Raw genomic sequence first — 23,370 nt, forward strand, 5'->3', positions numbered from 1 at the left:
CTAGATAATGTCAAGCAGGAAATCAAAAGAATGAACCTGAACATACTTGGGCTCTCAGAAATGAGATGGAAAGGAGCAGGTTGTATCACATCTGACAACTACACAATCATTTACTCAGGAGGAAATCAACATCAGAAAGGAGTAGGAATTATTTTAGACTCGGAAACGGCGAAAAGCGTGAAAGGTTTTTGGATCATCAGCAATAGAGTGGTAATAGTAAAACTCAAGAGTACTCCATTCGACATCGGAATTATACAAGCATACGCACCAACAGCCAATAAAGATGTTGCACAGATTGAGGAGTTCTACGAAACCATCCAAAAGGCACTGAAACAAATGAAGTCTCAAGACATCAGAATCATTATGGGAGACTTTAACTCAAAAGTTGGCAAAGAAAGGGAAGCAGCCACGGTAGGTCCATTTGGAATAGGAGAGAGAAACGAAAGAGGGGAACGTCTCATTGAATGGTGTAAGGAGCATAAGATGGCTGTTATGAATACATGGTTCAAAAATCACCCAAGATGATGTTGGACATGGAAAAGCCCAGGTGACACAACGAGGAATCAAATTGATTATATCTTGATACAAGAACGGTTCCGGAATTCTATAACATCTTGCAAATCTATGCCAGGGGCAGACTGTGGAAGTGACCACAACCCAGTGATTGGCACAATGAGACTGAAACTGAAGAAAGCAAAAAGAGCACCAAAACTTCAAATGAACCTCCTGCAGTGTGATCAAGGCATAAAAGGAAATTATAAGATCAGCATAGAAAATAAATTTGAAACACTTGACCAAATGACAAACGCAGAAGAAATGTGGCAGATGATGAAAGCATCAGTGAGGCAGCAAAGGAACATATTCCTGTCACAAAGAGAAAACGAGACAAAAAATGGATGAAAGAGAAAATTCTAGACCTAATGGAGGACAGAAGGAAAGCAAAAAGAGAAGAAAAGAAGTATAAGGAACTGGACAGACTGGTGAAGAAAAAGTGTAACGCAGCAAAGGAGGAGTGGATAAATTCACAGTGTGCTGAAATTGAAATAAACACAAATATTGACAGCAAACTCATGCACAAGAAGATACAAGAATTGACAGGGAAGAAGGCTTCCGCAAAAACTGGGTGCCTAAAATCCAAAGATGGTGACATTCTCATGGAAAAAGAGGACATTCTTAACAGATGGTCAGAATATATCGAGGAGCTGTACCATGATGAAAGAGGCCCACCACCTTACATACGTAATGAAGACGAAGGTCCTGTAATCCTTGAAGATGAAGTGCGCAATGCTTTCAGAAAGATGAAAAACGGCAAGGCACCGGGGCCCGATGACATTCCACTTGAACTGATAACTACCCTTGATGAAATGGGAATTGGGGCTGTCACGAAACTGCTAAACAGTATTCATGACACAGGGAACATTCCAGAAGACATGAAGAGGTCAGTTTACATTGCCCTCCCTAAGAAATCCGGTACAGTGGAATGTGATCAGCACCGTATAATCAGTCTAATGAGTCACCTCACTAAAGTCCTACTACGAGTGCTCATGAATAGAATGAGAAACAAAATCCTCCCAGAAGTATCAGAAGCACAATTCGGATTCATGGCTGACAAAGGTACAAGAAATGCAATCTTTGCCTTGAAAACTCTCATGGAAAGATCCATTGAGATACAGAAAGACCTGTATCTCTGCTTTATTGATTACTCAAAGGCGTTTGACAAAGTACGACACTCAGATCTGTTTGACATTCTAACAGGGCTAAACATTGACGGAAAGGATCTTAGAGTCCTCATAAACCTCTACTGGGAACAGGAGGCAGCCATCAGAATTGATAATGACTGTAGCGAATACAGACCAATCTGTAGAGGAGTGAGACGGGGTGTGTCTTCTGACCAGATCTCTTCAACCTTTACAGTGAAATGATTTTGCGGCACATTGAAGAGCAAGAAGGTGTCAGTGTGGGTGGTCACGACATCAGTAATATAAGATATGCTGACGACACTGTCCTCATCACGGATTCGGAAGACAAGCTACAAAGAATCTTGAAAACAGTAGCAGAAGAAAGTGAAAAGAAAGGATTACAGCTGAATGCAAAGAAGACAGAATGCATGGTGATCTCTAAAAAGGCTGCTATCCCAAACTGCAACATCACATGCAAAGGAGAGGCTATTAGACAAGTGAACACTTTCAAATATCTCGGGTGCACAATAGCCTCGGATGGCAGGAGTGACACCGAAATCAAGAAAAGAATTGGTGTATCCAAATCTACCTTCAACAACATGAAATGCATTTTCACAAACAGAAACATAAGCCTCAACACAAAAATCAGGACCTTGAAGACCTATATATGGTCAATCCTTCTCTATGGGTGCGAATGCTGGACTTTGACAAAGGATACTGAACGCCGCCTGGAAGCAGTTGAGACATGGTTTATAAGGAGAATCCTGAGGGTCTCGTGGACAGAAAGAAAGACAAATGAGGAAGTAATGCAAATGGCGGGGTACAAGAGATCACTCCTCAACACCATCCTTGAAAGACAAATGAAATTCTTTGGGCACATAATGAGAGCAAATGGATTGGAAAAGTGCTTGCTGTTAGGAAAGATCATTGGCAAAAAAAAAGCAGAGGAAGACAGCGGACAAAGTTCACAGACAGCCTGAACAAGATCGCAACGAACCACCAGTTCTCTACCATTGATCTCATCAGACGGACTGAATGCAGAGAGGAATGGAGAGCCATGATCGTCGATGTCTGCAAGACCAGACCTGACACCTAAAGAAGAAGAATCTTCATGAACAGCTGACCACTTCAGACTGGTGAACTGCACATCTGAAGTGGCCAGCTGTTCATAAAGTTGCAAACTGGCATGGAAAATGTGGTACATGGATACTTTAGAGGATGGTATGCTTGTGAGGAAACGGGACCACTCAGACCCCGTTTACATGTAGCCGGGTATCTATAAAAACGGATATCACCTTGTATAGCAGCATTTGGGGTGTATTTACCCACACCTAAATAAAATCTGCATGCCCAGTTAAACACAGCATTAACACAAGAATAACTTTTGTAACCCCAGACAGCAGCAGCATGTGTCAAAATAGGCAGAACCAAAGATTCAAACAATTTTGTATAGCATTTAAAGGGAAAACCACCCATATTTCTTCAACATAAAATATCAAATATTTAAAAAAAAAATTTTTTAAATCACAAAGAGAAGTACTTTAAGCATCAAATAATAATGTCTTAAGTTTTCCTTTAAAAGTGTCAACGGATGGAGTGTTTAGTGGCAAATCGTTCCACAGAATAGGTGCACATATGGAAAATGCTAATTGGAATACTATCAATTTTGTTTGCCATTTTCTAATTTTATATTTTAAGGTGCATGTGTAATTGTTATACTAGGGTGCTAGTTTTTCTCTTGAATTATTTTCTTTTCAATGGAGCTACATTATCTAAAGTGTAGCAGAATGTTGACTCAGCATTCAGTTACCTAATCAAGTTCTGTGGGGGATGACGATGAGCCAATAAAAGTTGATCACTCTGGGAGACTATTTATAAAACTTTGTGCAGTAGTCGATGTGAATGTACTTTTGATGCAATGGTGTGGCAAGGTGCATATGTTATTGCTAAGACATTTTGAATAAGATGAGAAAGATCTGAGACAGATTCAGACTATGGAAGTGTGACTATATTTTCTATATTTAATAGGAATGCAAGTATTAGATCAAGAATGTGATCACCATTATGAGTAGGTCCCATGACGTTCTGATTCTCAAATTGTCTGGCTTAGCTTCATTTAAATGCTACATACTCATTTGGTTTGATCCACATTTCTATTAAACATAACATATTAAACTCCTGACCAGTAATAATTCCATTAACAATTAGTCTCACACTGCAGTACTACACTGATAATAGTGCTTCAGTTAAATCATTACTCATATGGTGGTAAACAAGGACTAATTAATGACTACTTACGCTCAAAAGAAAACAGTGTCTTGTTTTAATCACTATAAGATTACATATTTTAAAACGGTCATAATATGAACAAAGTTCAAAAGTACAGGTAATTTTCAGCAAGCCCAGTAATAACTATACTAAATTTGTCAACTTTAAATCATGCAATGTCTCAGTTAGTACACTTGTGGGTCTGAAACATAATTGAACAAGTAAAAGTCTCTCCACACGGTGAGCAGTGATGCGGCTTCTCTCTTGTGTGAATGCGCTGATGGACTTGGAGATGACTTTGTTGAGTGAAACTCTTCCCACACTGTGAGCAGTGATACGGTTTCTCTCCTGTGTGAACGCGCCGGTGGACTTGGAGATTACTGTGACGAGTAAAACTCTTTCCACACTGTGAGCAGTGATACGGCTTCTCTCCTGTATGAATGCGTTGGTGTCGTTGGAGAGCACTCTGTTGAGTAAAACTTTTCTCACACTGAGAACAGTTATATGGCTTCTCTCCTGTGTGAATGCGCTGGTGTCTTTGAAGATGACTCTGACTAGTAAAACTCTTCTCACACTGTGAGCAGTGATACGGTTTCTCACCTGTGTGAATGCGCTGGTGTTTTAAGAGATCACTCTGATTAGTAAAACTCTTCCCACACTGTGAACAGTGATACGGCTTCTCACCTGTGTGAACGCGCTGGTGTCTTTGGAGATTACTCTGATCAGTAAAACTCTTCCCACACTGTGAGCAAAGATACGGCTTCTCTCCTGTGTGAAGGCGCTGATGTTTGCGGAGACTCCATCGGTCGGGAAAACTCTTCCCACACTGTGAGCAGTGATATGGCTTCTCTCCTGTGTGAATGCGCTGGTGTTGATGGAGAGCACTCTGATGAGTAAAACTCTTCCCACACAGTGAACAGTGATACGGCTTCTCTCCTGTATGAATGCGCTGGTGTTTTTGGAGATCACTCTGATGAGTAAAACTCTTCCCACACAGTGAACAATGATACGGTTTCTCACCTGTGTGAATGCGTTGGTGGACTTGGAGATTACTGTGACGAGTAAAACTTTTTCCACATTGCGAGCAGCAATACAGCTTCTTTCCTGTATGAATACGCTGGTGGACTTGAAGAGCACTCTGATGAGTAAAACTGTTTCCACACTGTGAACAAAGATACGGCTTCTCTCCTGTGTGAATGCGCTGGTGTTTCTGGAGATCACTCTGTTGAGTAAAACTCTTCCCACACTGTGAGCAGTGATAAGGTTTCTCTCCTGTGTGAATGCGCTGGTGGACTTGGAGATTACTGTGACGAGTAAAACTTTTCCCACACTGTAAGCAGTGATACGGCTTCTCTCCTGTGTGAATGCGCTGGTGGACTTGGAGATTACTGTGACGAGTAAAACTTTTCCCACACTGTGAGCAGTGATACGGCTTCTCTCCTGTGTGAATGCGTTGGTGTCGTTGGAGATCACTCTGATCAGTAAAACTTTTCTCACATTGAGAACAGTGATATGGCTTCTCTCCTGTGTGAATGCGCTGGTGTCTTTGGAGATGACTCTGATGAGTAAAACTCTTCCCACACTGTGAGCAGTGATGTTTCTTCTCTCCTGTGTGACTGCACTGGTGTCTTTTGAGGGCATTCTGATGACCAAAACTCTTTCCACAGTCTGAGCAGTGGTAAATTTTCTTCTGTACATCATGAGAAGTGTCAGAACTGAGAGGATCAGTCGATATTGCCTGACTACTGGAGCATTCAGAAGGGATTTGAATCTCTCCCGATTCCTGTAGTCTCACATTCTCTTCATAACGGCATCTCTGGATGTGTTTGTCAGGGCAAATTTGAGATGCATAGGAAAGAGGACATGTGGAGCAGGAAAAGACTTGCAGCAGAGCGTTCTTTACTTCTGGAGAAGTGAAAGGAAATTGAACATGAAATGCAACAAAATTATAAAATCTAGCAACACTAACTCAATGTAAGGGAGCATTTTTACTGAACCTCAAACTTTCAAGATTCTACATGAATGAAGACTGAAACCAAACAAAAGAAAAGTTTGAGGACTAAGACAGAGCAACTTCTAGGCTAGGAATACTGGGAGATTCAATAAGGTGCTGGAACAACAGCTATGCACAGCATTGGCCATAGCCCCGTGGGTCTGAGCAACCAAAGGGGAGTTGTTGGTTTCTGTTTGATCTAATGTCAAGTCTAGGTAATGGCAAGCCTAGCCTTATTTACATCTCATCCAGGATTGAGAAGGAAACTCAGCCCTAGCATTCAAGGTTCTGAAAGATACAACAAATGGGCCTTATTTATCAAACTGGATATGAATAGATTTATTTGCAAATAGTTTCTAGTAGCATTTACACAAGAAAGTTTGTATTTTTTCATATGGATTTTAAATACGGATTAGGTTGTCAAGTTTAAAACGCTTATTTCAATTACATATCAAAGGAATTAAATTTTGCGGGATTTTGTGAAACCCACTTGATTCTTATTAATGTAATTGATGAAAGCATGCCATAATTGGAAACATCCATAAATTAAGAAATATAGGAAGTCATTTAATTAAAAAGAAATGCAGGTGTATTTAAAAAAAAATAAAAAATAGTGCAGCAGTTCAGATGGCATTCAAGTAGGTCTGCAGCAGTAGATGAATTTCCTTACTACAGTATTCAAACAATGCCACGGTGTGGTTTGTAGTAATAAAGCAACGAAACCTCCATTGTGTTTAATTATTCATTCATCAGATGTTAACATGTTGAAATTCTTGAGCTGCAAGAGTTTAAGGAGTTAAAAATAAACATAATTAAAAGGATTCTTTTTGTATGGCATGAGTGTTGTGGAGTTATTGAATTTAATACTAAAAATAATGTTATTACTTGTTAAATTGGTTGATAACCATCATCACACGTGCTCCTGAAATAAAGCAAATGTGTTCTAACTGATTTAATGCTTGATGGGTTTGACTGACATCTGTATTAGTCAGTTAACAACTTTGCTTGGTTCAGACAAACTGCATGTGAGTGTTCAACTAACTTGTATTGCACTGAAGGCATTATACCGGGTTTTTTTCCCCCCTTTGTGCGTTTCTGTAATATGGGGAGGTCTGACAGCAAGCCCCTATATTGTGTGTTTGTTGTGATAGGGCATGGTTCCCCCCGATTTTCTCCTTAATTTAGCCATGGCCAATTCCCACGCATTGCACTGTTCTCCCATATCACACAACAGCAACCAACCAGGGAGGGCTAAGGCTACCATGTGCTTTCTCCGAGGCAAGTAACACTAATTGACGACATCTTTTACTCATACAATGTCAGGGGGCGGCATAACACATTTGGAGGAAAGCCCAATCCACTCACTTTCATATGAACGTGCATGAGCTCACAGACACCCATGACTCGCTAGTGTAGTTGACCGGGGAGAGAGAGCATGTCACCCCTCCCTCCCAGAGAGCCCAGCCAATTTTTCTCTCTTGAACTTCCGACCACAGATGGTTGTGGCATCATCAGGATTCAAAAGTGGCAATCTCCAGATGATGAGAGGACACTTTTCTGCTGTGCCATTCGGGATTCACAGGGCATGCATTTTACGCTACTTCTGGTTAAATTGTGCATGATGAATAAAAATGGCACAATAATTTTGTAGTTTACTATATATTTAGTTTCAAACAAGTAACCCTAGAGATGAGTTATGATTTTCAAATATTCAAAGTGTCATTAAAATTTAAAAGAAACCAATGAGTTTGTGACTATCCTCCATTCCTTGCTTGGGAAAAAAAAAAGGTTGTTTTCCTGTGTGCTGCGCTTGGTGCCCATGATCATCATGACCTTTTTGTTCCGTTTTAGTTTTGCAGGCTTCACCAAATGCAAATAAGTTGGGGTGTGCCCATCACACCTGCTAATTTATGGGTGACTTGCAGTCATCAACATGCACGTGAATACAAAGCAAATCAGCCTTTTGTAAATCTGACATTTTTATGCCTCCGCCACCTTAAGGTGCAGGAGGCATTATGTTTTCAGGTTGTCCGTCTGTCCGTGCGTCCGTCCGTCCGTCCTGAAACCTTGTGAACACGATATCTCAAAGGCTAATGAAAGGAATTTCACCAAACTTTCACCATTTGTGCGCTTTGGGACAAAGATGAAATTATTAGATTTTGAGATCAAAAGGTCTAAGGTCAAGTTCACTGTGAGGTCAAATGTCTGTCCGAAAACCTTGTGAACGCAATATCTCCAAGGCAAATGAAAGGAATTTCACCAAACTTTCACCATTTGTGCGCTTTGGGACAAACATGAACTGACTAGATTTTGAGGTTAAAAGGTCACAGGTCAAGATTACTATGAGGTCAAATGTCCATCCCCAAATCACAACTTGATAAGGCGTGTAGTCTACCAGGCGGAGGCATCCCCATTGAAACCATTGGCGTCGAGTTCTATCTAATTATAAAAACTTTTCCAAGTCTTCATAAAATGTTAACAAAGGCCCAATGTAACCAGACTGTTCAAAAGAAAGAAAAGTGTCCATTTTATCCACAAGTGTTTCGTGATCTCATTCACAAATGATTGCAAAAAGAGACAGTGCATTTTTTGGTTATAAACCTTAATTTTTCCCTTCATTTTTCACCTGCTGTTACATTTCTTTTACAAACAACAATTCTGGTTACAGACAGGACACCATGTTCTTCATGGTCCTCATCAGGAAATGGCTCAAAACACAAATACAAATCAACAGTATTTCAGAATAACCAGCATCGAGTTTATTCCGCAAGTTGAGTGGAAAATGTTAAGCTATTCTTCTGTCATCAGTATTAGTTTTACTTGTGAGAAATGTCGTCGGCAGCAGCTGTCTATCGCTAGCGATGATGACTGCTTCCTTAGGACGTGCAGAAACGCAGACGCACCACAGCGACAGAGTCGCCCACAGCGGTGGCATGAATGGCTCAGCCGAGCCACCACAGAATGTTTGGCCTCACAAGCTCTCGTATACTATTCTCCCTTCCGAGCAAAGTGCCTTGCACAGTAAGGTAAGACAAATTATATCGTGCCCCCATCGTGTTGTCTCTCTGGACCTCCAGACCTGATGCCAAGTGGTGCACAAAAGTGCCACAGACCTGATGGGTATGGAAGTTGTCCCGCAGTGACAACTGACTTGCCAAGTGATGCCATCCGTTGGCCATTTGAGTGGCTCTTCTGCATGACATCTGGTGATGTGCCATTGACCCTGCTGGGTTCATCTGCCACATTGCACCAAAAAGCGCCCTGCTGCCAGCACCTTACTGGTGACGTACTATTTAACCCATAACTGGAACCCAGGCAGGTGCTACCACTCTGAGTCAGAGCGGACCTGGGAGCAATGGTGATTAAGGGGTAGCTCCTCTTTCCCCAATACCATGGATTAAAGCAAAAAAAAATAATCATCTGACTGAAAAAAAAGCTCCATGTCGTTGGCCCCTACCACATCAGCGATGCGTCAAATTTTAAACGCTGTGTTGTCCATTATCCCCTCGGCCCCTACTTACGGTATAGTACATTTACATAATTTTAACAATGACTAAAGCTAAGGCAAGACTTTACCATTGTCATTACTGGCTATAAATGATGAAACATCAAGTTTTCAGCACAAAGTGCAAATTTATTTCAACAATACTTTAGTAATGCACAACAGTGGTTAAGAGAAAAGTGCAAGTGCAGTCGAACTTGAACCATGCTTTCAAAAGAGTGGAACAGAAAGAACTTGCAAGAAAAGTAAAGTGAAAGTTCACTTTTTCTGCTTCTTCGCAGTGAAGCCAAAGGCATCTAGTTTTTTGCCATTGCTTCCATAGACTTTTATGGCAAACTACACAAAAGCACACACCTGCCATTTTCATCTTTTTGCACCATGAACTAAATGGCTTGCCATTATCGCCCATTTCATTTAGCCAAGCCCATCTCCACTTATTCTTTACCGTTTTGTCGATGTCTGACACATCTGTGCTTTCATTTAAAAGAAGCATGTCCATGCTGGCAAAACCGAAAGTAATTTGACGCGCTCTAGTGATGGAAATCGAAGGGCCTATGTCCGGTGGCCTTATACGCAGTATTCGAGTTGAGGGGGGGGATGTGGGGGGAGGCATCCCCCTTCTGAAATAAAAATCTCAAATCATTCCCCTTATAAAACGGCCATCCCCCCATCACATCCCTTGTGCCATTTTACCGATTAATGTGGAAATTAGCCTACTATTATTTTAATAAATATTACTACCATTTCAACATAAGAGGCTTTGCGCAGTGATAGCCTACATGTAGCCGGATAAAAAAGACGCATATTTATTTATTCGGTTGCACCTCTCATTCACACCTATACGGAGGTTTCAGTCACTGAAAACAGCTACTTTTGCAAACTGGGCAGAGTGGAGATTTCTGAAAACTCCATCTTCAGACACTCGTGTAAATCGGGAAACCGAAGCAACAGTGGGCGAGAGGGCGCGCGCGAATATAATGAGTCATAGGTGTGAATCTTTCACCGAATGCCAATTGTCCCGGTTCTTCATGAAATCGCACGCGCAAATTCATCAGGTTAACTTTCAAATAACTGTTCTTGTGCACTTGCGACACCGGAGCCACTTTCCTGAATTTTGAGCTTCGGAGTATTCGTTTCTTTATCTATTTAATCAATGAATTTATTTGTCACATACATTAAATTACTAATGTAAACCATTAGTTGCCTATTTAAGCAATAGCTGTTTTCTCCACTGTTTTCTGACCTTTTGTGTTTAGTGAATGAGACACTTCATTACACTCCACTGACCGACTTCCAATTCCAGACTTTTTTGAAAATGTAAAATATAGGCCTACGAGATGTTTTTTTGGCACTTAATTCGCGTTGGTCCTTCACTATTAATTTTTGAGACTGACGAGGCACTAAATACTGTGGAATTATTTTCTCCTTACTATGAAGCTTGGCATCTTAAACAAGTGTCGGGAAATCTTGCAGCCCGACTCCGCAGCCTCCAATGTTTGAGCGAACTGCTGAAACCATAATGTTTAAAGATTAAATCGTAGGCTAATCAAACCAAAGAAAAACACAGCCTTTCCAGAACGTTGTCTGCCGAAGCCTGTTTAACCTACAAAGGGCTTAATAGCAAAGGTCTTGCTGCGGCTTCAACTTTTCACCTGATCACCTTTCAATAGGCAAATATCATTATTACTACTACTATTAGTAGTAGACAAGTAACCTAGTTGCCCAGTAGTCGGACAGCCAAATAGTTTCATCAGTGGCCTACGCTGAGCCTCCCTGGAACTAGACAGTAGCGGAGGCTGTATTTATTTATTTAGGCCTATCTAGCACAACTACTTATTCCTTTACATATACTCAAACATAGCACAAGAAAAGGTTCAACAACAGGCAATCACAGCAGCTTGGTGAAGTTCTAAATCACATCGGTGTCAGACCTATGGGCCTACCACCCTTTTTTTTTCCCTCGGATCTGCATCGCTCTCATTATTGACCTTTAGCGCTCCCAGTTGACGGAAAACTTTAATCCATGCAATACTCAAGTCCTCCCGGACCTGAGACTCACCACTGGTTGCAGTTTAAAGTCATACCCAGGAATATCTGTGAGAAATGTAGATTAATTAGCACTCTTATGGAGAACAGCCAGACTTTACAGAGGACTCGCAAGAGATGCAGTGGACTGACTTCAAATGTCTTGGAGGAAGCTGATAGACTTCACCCTCTCTGGTTGGTCACTGTGATATGATAGAGAAGACCTACCGGGTTGGTGGAACTGGCCAAAATGAGTTCTCTGTGGGAGTGCTCTGGTTACTGTAGACGCCATTGTACAACAGCTTTCATCCCAGAAACACTGTTACTCAGAAATGTGTCACTAGATGATGCAGAAAATAACCTCTATAACCCTTTAGACAAAACTAACACCTTGCTGTCTGGTTGTTCCTGTAGGTGCAGGACTGAGTTCTTTGGCATTCTCCTCTTCATACCACACCAAGAGCTCCTGTCCTGGGTTAATGGGTCGACAGCAACGATACAAAATTCCCCCTCGATATTGAAATGCCACAAGATTCTGTTCATCATTACAGGCACAATTCACATACCTAAAAAAGTGAGACAACATTCCAAAAAATGATAAAAATCAGATCAGTTACAGACTTGGAGAAAGCATGGCAGAGATATCAATGATATGAAGATAAAGTACTTCCAACAAATGAGGAGCTATAAAATCAAATCATGAAAGCGACCCAACAGCCGGTGTATTCCTCACCTCATCCAATTTACATGCATTTCTCTTTTGGCATCGATGTATTCTTCACACTGCATGCGCCTGTATACCTGTAGAAAAATCCCACATTTACATTTTCTTCACTAAATCAATCTACGCCTTTAAATGAGGTGTACAGAAAGGAGAACAATGACTCATGCCAGTATTATCTTAAGCCTCATGAAGGCTGAATTAAAGGCTCTTGACTATCTTTAGATTCACAAAGCAGCCGACATACTCCAAGATGAATTTAGTAACTATAGGAAAATGCAGGCAAGGCTTTTATCAGAATTTAGACAAAGGAAAGGTTTCTCATGAAAGGCTTTATATCTTTGACATGGCAAAGCTGTACTGTGAATCAGACCTCTCTGATAAATATCTGTCCCTTGTGTTTTGGTCTCTAAAAACAGACAGCTACAAAAATGCACAACTTCAAAGTCAGTTCGGTCACTAAATGGGTTTTATATAAAATATTTTGGATTTGTACAAGTAATATTTATTTGCCATGTTTGGGAGTAATGTTGGTTTAGTTCAGTATAGCAGTGTTAGTTTTGAATTTAAAGAACTGCAAATTTAGTTTTGGTCTTAGTTGTGTACTGAAAATTGTAGGTTCATTTTAGCTTTTTTTTATTTTATTTTTGTCAAGATTTAATCAGTGGAACTCAATTTTTGTCAGAATTTTCTCAGACAGTTGCATGGTACTTGTAGAATGTACCCTGTAGTTTGAAGAGGAACTATTGCAGGAATGGTTTTGCCAGATGCTCGTATTCATTAATAAGGTCTCCCTGTACTCACTATACCGTGTATGTACATGTGCCATTTTGGGGGCGGAGCCTCACTTTGATTTTTACGACAGCAGCTGGATTGGTCTGTGAGAGACGAGTAAAACAGGCCCAAACCATGATACTACCACCACCATGTTTCACAGATGTGATAAGGTTCTTATGCTGGAATGTAGGGTTTTCCTTTCTCCAAACATAACACTTCTCATTTAAACCAAAAAGTTCTATTTTGGTCTCATCCGTCCACAAAACATTTTTTCAAGAGCCCTCTGGCTTGTCCACATGATCTTTAGCAAACTGCAGACGAGCAGCAACATTCTTTCTGGAGAGCAGTGGCTTTCTCCTTGCAACCCTGCCATGCACACCATTGTTGTTCAGTGTTCTCCTGATGGTGGACTCATGAACATGAGCCAATGTGAGAGAGGCCTTCAGTTGCTTAGAAGTCACCCTGGGATCCGTTGTGACCTTGCTGACTATTACACGCCTTGCTCTTGGAGTGATCTTTGTTGGTCGACCACTCCTGGGGAGGGTAACAATGGTCTTGAATTTCTTCCATTTGTACACAATCTGTCTGACTGTGGATAGGTGGAGTCTAAACTTTTTAGAGATGGTTTTGAAACTTTTTCCAGCCTGATGAGTATCAACAACGCTTTTTTCTGAGGTCCTCGGAAATCTCTCTTGTTCGTGCCATGATACACTTCCACAAACGTATTGTGAAGATCAGACTTTGATAGATCCCTGTTCTTTAAATAAAACGGTGCCCACTCACACCTGATTGTCATCCCATTGATTGAAAACACCTGACTCTAATTTCACCTTCAAATTAACTGCTAATCCTAGAGGTTCACATACTTTTGCCACTCACAGATATGTAATACTGGATCATTTTCCTCAATAAATAAATGACCAAGTATAATATTTTTGTTTCATTTGTTTAACTGGGTTCTCTTTATCTACTTTTAGGACTTGTGTGGAAATCTGATGATGTTTTAGGTCATATTTATGCAGAAATATAGAAAATTCTAAAGGGTTCACAAACTTTCAAGCACCACTGTACATTGAATGTCCTGAGCAGGAGCTCAGATTGCAGTTACTAAAACAGTAATAAATTTATTGATATAAGGTGTTTTGTGGTCAGTGTACTACACTGTAGTGTGTCATGTGGTAATGCATTATATGACAATGCAACTTTCATAAATACTACCATATATCCATTGTAATTATGTTCTACACATATACCTGCAACTCTGATAATAGAAAAAGCCAATAAGCCTTTGTGTGTCACACATACACTCAAGCACATACTTAAGCACACAGTGAAATTTAATCCTCTGCATTTAACCCATCTGAACCAGTGAACACACACACACACACACACATATATATATATGAGCAATGAGCACGTGCGCACACAGCTGTGGGCAGCTATACTACAGAGCCCAGGGAGCAGTTAGGGGCCTTGCTCAAGGGCACTTCAGCCCAAGGCCGCCCCAATGTTAACCTACTGCATGTCTTTGGATTGTGAGGGAAACCAGAGCACCTGGAGGAAACCCACACAAACACGGGGAGAACATGCAAACTCCACACAGAAAGGCCCCTGTCGCCCACTGGGCTTAAACCCAGAACCTTCTTGCTGCAAGGCGGCAATGTTAACCACTACACCACCATAGCTTCCCATCATTTTCAGTGTCTAATAAAATGGTTTTGAAAGTTTCTTTAAGAGATTTAATTTACAACATGTCTCTGACAGATCAAAATGCATCTCCGGTCATTTAAAAACTGCAGAGTTTCCGGCGGCCTCTGGTGGCCCCTGGATCGACGTCCCTCTGTTCCCATTTTCCTGGATCTGCCCCTGGTATGTCTCATTTGTCTAAAAAATTGTGTCTCGCAAATCACGTTCATTTTTTGAGCTATATAATTCTTTGTCGTAATTTCTAAAAGGCTTCATTAATTTCTGTGGGATCCACCAAAACATTTCTTTTATAGTATTTGTAATTAGTGCTTTGGTTTCTAATTGTCTGATCTGCTATGGGCGGCACGGTGGTGTAGTGGTTAGCGCCGTCGCCTCACAGCAAGAAGGTCCGGGTCCGAGCCCCGTGGCCGGCGAGGGCCTTTCTGTGTGAAGTTTGCATGTTCTCCCCGTGTCCACGTGGGTTTCCTCCGGGTGCTCCGGTTTCCCCCACAGTCCAAAGACATGCAGGTTAGGTTAACTGGTGACTCTAAATTGAGCGTAGGTGTGAATGTGAGTGTGAATGGTTGTCTGTGTCTATTGCCGCTTTTCCACTACAAACGCGGCTGAGTTGGGCTGAGCCGTGCCGTGCTGAGTCGAGCTGAGTGGGGCTGTTGGACTTGCATTTCGACTACAACCACACTGAACCGTGCTGGCTGGAAGTGGGTGGACACATTGGGTGGAGTTAGCGAAAGTGGGTGGACAGCAGGTGATGTCGTTAAGCAGCGCAAACAGTGACAGTGAGCTTTTAAGCAGTAGTCTCACGACCCGAATAGTAAACAATAAACATGGAGGACATGGAGTCGTTAGTGTTGCTGGTCTTGGTGCTGTGGCTTGTTGTCACCGACAACGGGGACAGATACTGGCAAGAGCGTATAGATGAGGCGAGGCACATAAGGCTTCAGAAATTCTCGCAATTCGTAATTCTTCTTCCGGGTTTACGGTGTTTACAGATTCCAGCGCGCTCGCGGAGCGTGTGTGGGCGTGTGAGGACACTCCTCCTCACCAATCAGTGCACAGGGGAGTGTCTGCTCACGCCCCCAGACTCACTCGGCTCGCTTTGGCTCGCTTCAGCCCCACTCCAAAACGGTGCGAGTTTTAGGGGCTAAGCAGGGCTGAAGCGAGCCGAGTCGTGCTGGTTTTTGGTAGTCGAAACGCGAGCCGTGTCGGGCTGAAGTGAGCTGAAGCGAGCTGAAAAAGGGTAGTGGAAAAGGGCCATATGTGTCAGCCCTGTGATGACCTGGCGACTTGTCCAGGGCGTACCCCACCTTTCGCCCGTAGTTAGCTGGGATAGGCTCCAGCTTGCCTGCGACCCTGTAGAACAGGATAAAGCAGCTAGAGATAATGAGATGAGATGATCTCTCATTAATCTGGTAAGTTATGCTAATAACTTACCAGATTTATCACACTGTTCATAAAATGTTTTAGTCTGAAAAGGCTAGCAGCAGCTCAGAAAGCAGATAAATGTTTTATACTCTGCTCTTAAGACCAGTAAATAATTTTCCATTTGTGGGTTGCTTCTCTCATACACCTTTTCTTGAAGAGTCCTTATTTTATTCTCCAGTGGTACTCTCTCCTCACATTTTTTTTTACTTTGAGCCTATGTAATTAATAATGTGTCCTCTAAGACGGTGTTTCTCAACCAATGGAAGTGTCATCTATTGGGCCCCAAACTTTTTCACGTGAAAGCTAATTTTTACTCGTAGTAGGGTACAGTTTCATTTCATTTATTATACAGGAAAGTATTAAAAGTAACAGTGCAGTTACAGTTAAGACGGGCCTGACTCAGTTTAACAAACTGGTTTACAGCAGGTTCCTGTTCTGCAGAACACAAAACAGTCATAACAAAAGCAGGACATTAACATGAACTCATCTCATTATCTCTAGCCGCTTTATCCTGTTCTACAGGGTCTCAGGCAAGCTGGAGCCTATCCCAGCTGACTACGGGCGAAAGGCGGGGTACACTCTGGACAAGTCGCCAGGTCATCACAGGGCTGACACAGACAACCATTCACACTCGCATGAACTAAACACAAATAACTTGGACAACAATAGACATTACATACATTACATAGACTGTTACATGCAACAATGAATGAGTACAGGTATAACTGTTATAGAGATGCAATCTGTATGCCTTTTTGAAGGCTGCAATAGATTGTAATACTCTAATATGATAAGGAATGACATTCCAAACTTTGGTAAAAGTGTTTTAAAAAAAAAAAAAAAAAAAAAAGGACCTCTGACCATAACTATTTCTAAAAGAAGGAACTGGTATAAGTGCTTGTGAAACTGATCTGGTACAGGGCACTTGTCTCACATTGTGTACTGGGAGAAGTGCAGTAAATGTAGGTGACGTGCTATTTAATATCTGAAAATAAAGAGCAATGGCATAACTGTTAATGAAATTCTCAAAAGTCAGGGCATTGGTATGTGTGAGTGCAATGCAGTGATGAGACCACTTAGGTAAATTACTGTGGATCTTAAGCATACGATAAAACGTGCAATTGGTGCAGTAATTTCCTTAGTGGTAAGTGACATTGAAAGACCATAAGAAATTGTTGAAAACAAAATTGCATGTAAATAGGTTTCAGAAACAGAAGATGATAAATATGGCCTTATCTTGTTATATACATATAATTTCTGGTTAAGCTTATTTGTTAGTTTAGAGATGTGGTCACGATAAGTAAGGTGTGAGTCAAGTAACACACCAAGATATTTGTAGGTCTTTGTGATGACCAGATCTTGGTTTGCAAAGGTGATGGAAGCAGTAAAAGATAACCTTTTTCTAGGAGGTGTGGAAGTGCATGCATTCACTTTTCTTTACATTAACAGTTAGATGGTTCCTCCCCAACCAGTTATGTAAGAGCCAAAGGTCAGATGATAATTTGGTATTTATGACCTCAGGATTTGAGTCAGAGAGAAACATAACTATCATCGGCGTACAGTAGGCATTTTGAATAATTACATATTTGAGGTAAGTCATTTATATATATAAAAGAAAAAGCAGTGGTCCAAGAATACTCCCTTGTGGCACACCCATATCACAAGCTGAAGGTTGAGATGTTACACAATGAATTTTAACAGCTTGTGACCTGTTTTTCAAGTAGGATGAAAACATTTCGATTACAGCAGAAGACAAATGAAAAGAGAGAAGGGTTTTTTTTAGTAAAATTTCATGATTCACAGTATCAAAAGCTTTACGAAAATAAATAAAAATAGCTCCAGTGATATGGCCTTTGTTAAGAGAGTCACGTATTTGTTCAGTGAAGAACAGTAAAGCCAATGTAGTTGACCGATTGGCACGAAATCCATATTGACAATCACTAAGCCAGTTGCCTGTTTCAAGATAGGAGCTTAACTAATTATATAGGGCTTTTTCAAGCAGCTTGGACATAGCAGGAAGTATTGCTATTGGTCTGTAGTTTGAAACAAGAGTGGGGTCATCAGATTTGAAAATGGGAGTAATTTGTGCTATTTTCCAATCAGAGGGGAAGATGGAGAGCCTAATGCAGAGGTTAATTAGATGCTGGAAAAGAGGTATTAGGCTTTGAGCATGACTCTTTAAAAAGGAGTTAGTTAGACCATAAATATCATGGGCATGAGAATTTAATGAGTGTAGTAGGTTTATCACCTGGTTTTGAGAGATCTCAGAAAAAGAGAACTGATCCGATGTTGGAGGAAAAACAGATGATAAAGAGGAGGGGCAAAATTTGTTGCCAGTTCCTTGACAGAAGTCAGGAAAAAATTTTTAAAAGCACTTGCAATCTTTTCTGAGTCTGAAATGAGAGTACCCTGTAGGGATATCTGTATATTAGGGTTCTTTTTCTTTTTACTCTCACCAGTAATAACCTTTAAGAGTCTGCCATAGAGTCTTTGGATTTGAGGCAGATTGTATAATTTGTTGCTGAAAATAGACCGATTTAGCCTTTCGTAGTTCGACAGTGCATTTATTTCTTATTTGTATAAAATTATTTTTGCTCTCAGATGTTCAAGTTATCCTATACATTTTAATGAGAGAGGCCTTCTGCTTAAGAAGTTTGGCTAGTTCAGTATTTATCCAGGGTAATTTAATTTGTCTAGGTCGAACCTTGTTGACAGTAGTATATTTATCTTGTATTGATTGAAATTTAGTGTGGAATTGTGCTAGGATTTGTTCTGGATTTTCCAGAGACAATTCATCATTCCAATTTACAGCATTAAATTAGTCATTAAATTGAGTTCTCTTTGAGGTTGGTATTTTTGGTGCAGAAAAAGGGGCATGAGATTTAGGGGATTTTAAAGTTTTCCTAATTGCATAGATAAGAAAATGATCTGAAATAGGGGTGTCTATTACGCCAGACATTGCATATTTTGAGGGCTGATTTGTAAGAATAAGATCCAAAATTGAACTGCGTGTATTGCTAATTCTTGTTGGATCCTTAATAAGTTGATACAGACCAAGTTTTATTGCAGTGCCTTTCAAATGTTTTGATGAATCCATATTCCAGTCAAGATTGATATCTCCCAAGATAACAAGCTCCTTTGTTGTAACAGATTTAACTATATCAGTAAAATGAAATAGATAGTCATTTGCACTGACATTAGGAGGCTTGTAAGTGACGATAATTGTAACTGCTTGCTGTGGTGTAAAATGTACTACCAGTTGTAATGTCTCAGTATCAGTTTCGATTTTTGATATTGAGTGTACATATTTCTGAGTTACATAAAAGGCCACTCCCCCGCCGGTCTTACTAGTGCGGTCTTTACGATATAGTTGATAATTTTCAATGGCAAGATAGGAATCCGGAATAGTAGGAGTTAACCAGGATTCTGTAATTGCCATTATGTGTGCTTTCGACTGCGTAAGAAGGATTTTAAGTTCATCTAATTTAGAAGCAAGGCTACGGGTGTTTAAATGACAGACTTTAAAAAGCCAGTAATACCACCAAGTTGGTGTAAATCAATTGGAATTTTTCTTGAACGAACTGCTTTTATGTGAATTAATTATTTTCGTTTTGGAATAGCGGGGAGAAGTTTCAGCGGGTAGGAAGAGAGGGAAAAGGAAAAGGTTGGATTTTGGGGTGAAGAGATATTTCAGATGTTTCAACAATCGGAAGGGGGTGAGAAAAGGTTTGTGCTAAATGAACTCCGGAGGGTGAATACAGCCTAAATGGTTGTGATATAGCAGGAAAAAACCTGTAACAGTTTGCATATGGGTAAAAAGTCCATAAATGCAGTAAAAATATCAATAAAGCATTTGGGTCAGGCCCGGGGTTAAGCTCAACATTTCCAATAAACAAAAGGATAAATATTAAAAGTCGTGATGGCCTTTGCAGGCGCTCTGACTTATTTTCATCAGTTTCAGTATGTGGAGTCCTACCATCTGTTACCCACCGATTAAATAAAATAGTATGGGTAGAGAGGGATAATGATTGAGAAATTGTTAAACTGAGATATTCAGATACAAGTCGCAGGTTTGCACGGTGTCTGCCACAAATGTAGATACTATTTTGCAGTGCGGAAAGCGTCGAAAACAGCTAAGTAACCCCCAGCAGTAGGCGAAGCCAGGCATGACCGTGTGGGATTGCTGTTTCGGAGGACCGATGGTAACTAGTCAGCCCAGAGATTCCGCTGTTTGACGAGTCAGGTCTAGACCACACCACAGTGCAGTTTGGGAACCAACTGCAGCTCTCCGATTCAGCTCAGATGGAGTACAGCCTCCAGGCATAATATCCAAATGGACAACAGCCTGGTCCGCTCTGGAACACCCCCCCCCCAAACTCCGCCAACAAAGTCACAGACCATTGGTTCCGTCACACCGGGAAGCTCGACTCCATACCATCCAGGTGGTCGGGCAGGCATCACGGTGGACTGCATGAGAGGCGGGCATGGACGGAGGCAAAAAGTCGCGACAGTATACAGAAATAGGAGGACAGCAGGGGCACTAACACTGCCATATATGATGGTAAGCAGAAAGTTTGATGGTGGTATTGGCATTGCGGTGCGCAGAGACAGGAGTTTAGATTTGGTCCGTTGTTTGTTTGTTGACCGTGTAAAACGCCAGTATTTGTGTCCAGCTGCGTAGCATATGAACATTACAGCATAGTTGGCAAAATATCAGACCTACAGACGCCTGAATTGCTGCGTTGTTTGTTTGCTGCAAGAGTTCATAGCCACCTGCAGTTACCGCTGCCGCCGCCGCCATTTTGATGGCTCTATCTTCTAGAGATACTAGAGAACTTTCCCCACCTCAATTAACCAAATGTTTGAACATGCCTTCATTCAGTGTAGCCTTCCTGTGGAGATTCAAGAACCACCGTGCTGTTTTTCCCAGCCTCGGGGAGCTGCAACTGGAGGCTGCGCCCAAATATCTTACTGATATTTAATGATAAATGTCGAAGGCACTCAACTCCGATCTGGTTCAGACTGGTTTGGTTCGGACTTGTTGCTGTAAAAAAGTTGCTGGGTTGCATCCAACGTCACATCCACCACATTAAGCTAATCACACTACACGTCTCAATGCTTTGCGATGGGTTATCGATGAAAATGAGGCATTTTGATGGCGATATACACGAGCTAAAAGTTGTGGTCACACAGCAGGTGAACAATTGACCGTCACACTTTTGTGCACTTGAGTCTGGCACAGCTCGAGCGGCTGTGCGCTCACGGAGTGCATTGTGTACATGCTTGGGACCCAGTCATTATGAGAAACAACCGATACTGATTTGAGTGCAATCAGCATGCGCAGATACGGACGCTGTTTTCACAGAGGCTTTGCGAAGTATTATCATCACGGTCACATTTGTTTCTAGCAATGTTTATAATGCTGTTTAAAAGACTTTGCTTTATGGTTCTGCTTTGTTTTGTTTTTGTAAATATCACGCCTGCTAATAAACACTCTTCCTGCCCTTAGATCTGTCTACCTTGTAATGTCCTGATCCCCAGTGGATCTGCTCCTCCTACTCAAGCGAGTAGGACGCTTCTTTGCTTTGCTCCTGCTTTCTTGATCTTTATTTCTATACTTTACTTTCTCATTTAATTTCCACTATTTTTTTTCTCATTTTATTTTTCATCTTTATAAGCTTTTAATTTAATTTAATTTCCACTATTTTTTTGTGGGTTTTTTTCATCTTTATAAGATAAGTTAGTTTTTAAAACAAAATGCCAGGGAGCAAAAAATCCTGCAGAAAATGCATGGAACTAGAACAGAGGATTTCTATTCTGGAATCAAAGATTGATGCTCTGCCAAAGACGGACGAATTAAAAGCGATATCTCAGGAAAGGAGTACAGAAACAGCGGCTGAGAATGCAGAGATTGCACTCCGACAGACCGAGGACATTGCAGATCAAGTGGAAGAATTCATCAATCAAGCTGGGCAAAATGTGAGTACAGAAAACTGGCAAGTGATGGGTGGTAAGCCCAAAAATAAAAACAGAAGAGTAATTACTTCAACACCAGCTCGTTCTACAAATTACAATAGGATCTACAATCCTATGGAAAATCCACAGCCCATAAGGCTTCAGAACAAATTTGAATGCCTCAGGGATGTGGAAGAGGATTTTTCAAGCGGACAAACACATAGTAAAAAGAGATCGCACCAAGATCGAAGAGCTGTGGGAAGAGGCAAAAAGCAGCTCGTAACACCACCTGATCCCACAACCCTTGTTCTTGGTGATTCCACTGTAAGACAATTAAAAGGTTATGGGATGATTATTTGTTGCCTTCCAAATGCATCCATCTCTGACACCAAAGACAGCATTTTGAAACTCATGTCCGAGCATAAAACTATTAAACGTATTGTTGTGCATGTGGGAGCAAATGATGTTTTCAGAGAACAGCTGTTTGTCCAAGATGATTTCAGAAAACTTTTTTCTGAGCTCTATAAGACTGGAATTCAATCTTTAATCAGTGGCCCACTCCCAGCGAGAGGAAGTTTTGCTTTTTCTCGACTCTTCAGTCTTAACACCTGGCTTGGAAAAACTTGTTTTTCATTTGGTATGAACTTCATAGACAATTTTAACCTTTTCTGGAATCACAGAGAATTTTACAAGCCAAATAGCACTGAACTCAGCTGGATTGGAGCCAAAGTCTTAGTAGACCATTACAGACTTGCAATCTTTTCTCAGCCAGCATTGAGGAAAACAGTTGATAAGATGTCGCAGACTGACAGAGTTACAAAGCCTAAACAATCATCTTTGCAAGTCGTCATCAAGGACACACAGACATCTGACCTGCAAGACTCCCAACATTCAAAGACAGAGGACTTCACTTCCCCTCGGATGGATTTCCCAAATAGCATGAAAAAATTGCTCCCAATGGCTACACTCTCTTTTTCCAGCCCAAATCTGTCGCGACAAGCAGTGTACCCAGTTCATCAAAATTGTGTCCGCCCAGGACTTTCAGCTGGCTACAAATCTTTTTCACCATCCAAAAGATACACGTCATCTCCAATCCTTTCACCCTCAAACCAAATGGAACATTTAGAAAGTCTTGTTTTATGTACTCTGGGTCCCTGCAAATGGGTGTAGTGTTGAAAACCAGCTGGGACCCAATGTGCCTATGCCATTCTCTATTCCTGTGTTGATAAGAAACAGAAAACATAGAGCACATTTAACCCTGGGGGTGAACCAATCTAATCTCCTTCCTGTTTTAAAACAGCATCAGAGTGCACAAGCAGAT

At 41.1% G+C, this 23,370-nt stretch overlaps 1 protein-coding gene across 9 annotated transcripts in view; it reads right to left on the reverse strand.

The window, feature by feature from the left end:
* Positions 1–3,680: 3,680 nt before the first annotated feature.
* LOC132872667 (zinc finger protein 883-like) overlaps positions 3,681–23,370 on the reverse strand; it is a 76,344-nt gene continuing 56,654 nt past the window's right edge. For all 9 annotated transcript variants that reach the window (XM_060907634.1, XM_060907635.1, XM_060907629.1 and 6 more), the window contains 3 exons: positions 12,201–12,268; positions 11,858–12,033; positions 3,681–5,852 (listed from right to left, as the gene is read on the reverse strand). In XM_060907634.1, coding sequence (XP_060763617.1) covers positions 4,129–5,852; positions 11,858–12,033; positions 12,201–12,268 — 1,968 coding nt within the window. In that variant the 3' untranslated portion in view covers positions 3,681–4,128. The remainder of the gene's footprint in view (positions 5,853–11,857; positions 12,034–12,200; positions 12,269–23,370) is intronic.

Source organism: Neoarius graeffei, chromosome 24, assembly GCF_027579695.1.
Source record: "Neoarius graeffei isolate fNeoGra1 chromosome 24, fNeoGra1.pri, whole genome shotgun sequence".
In the NCBI taxonomy this organism is placed as follows: Eukaryota; Metazoa; Chordata; class Actinopteri; order Siluriformes; family Ariidae; genus Neoarius; species Neoarius graeffei.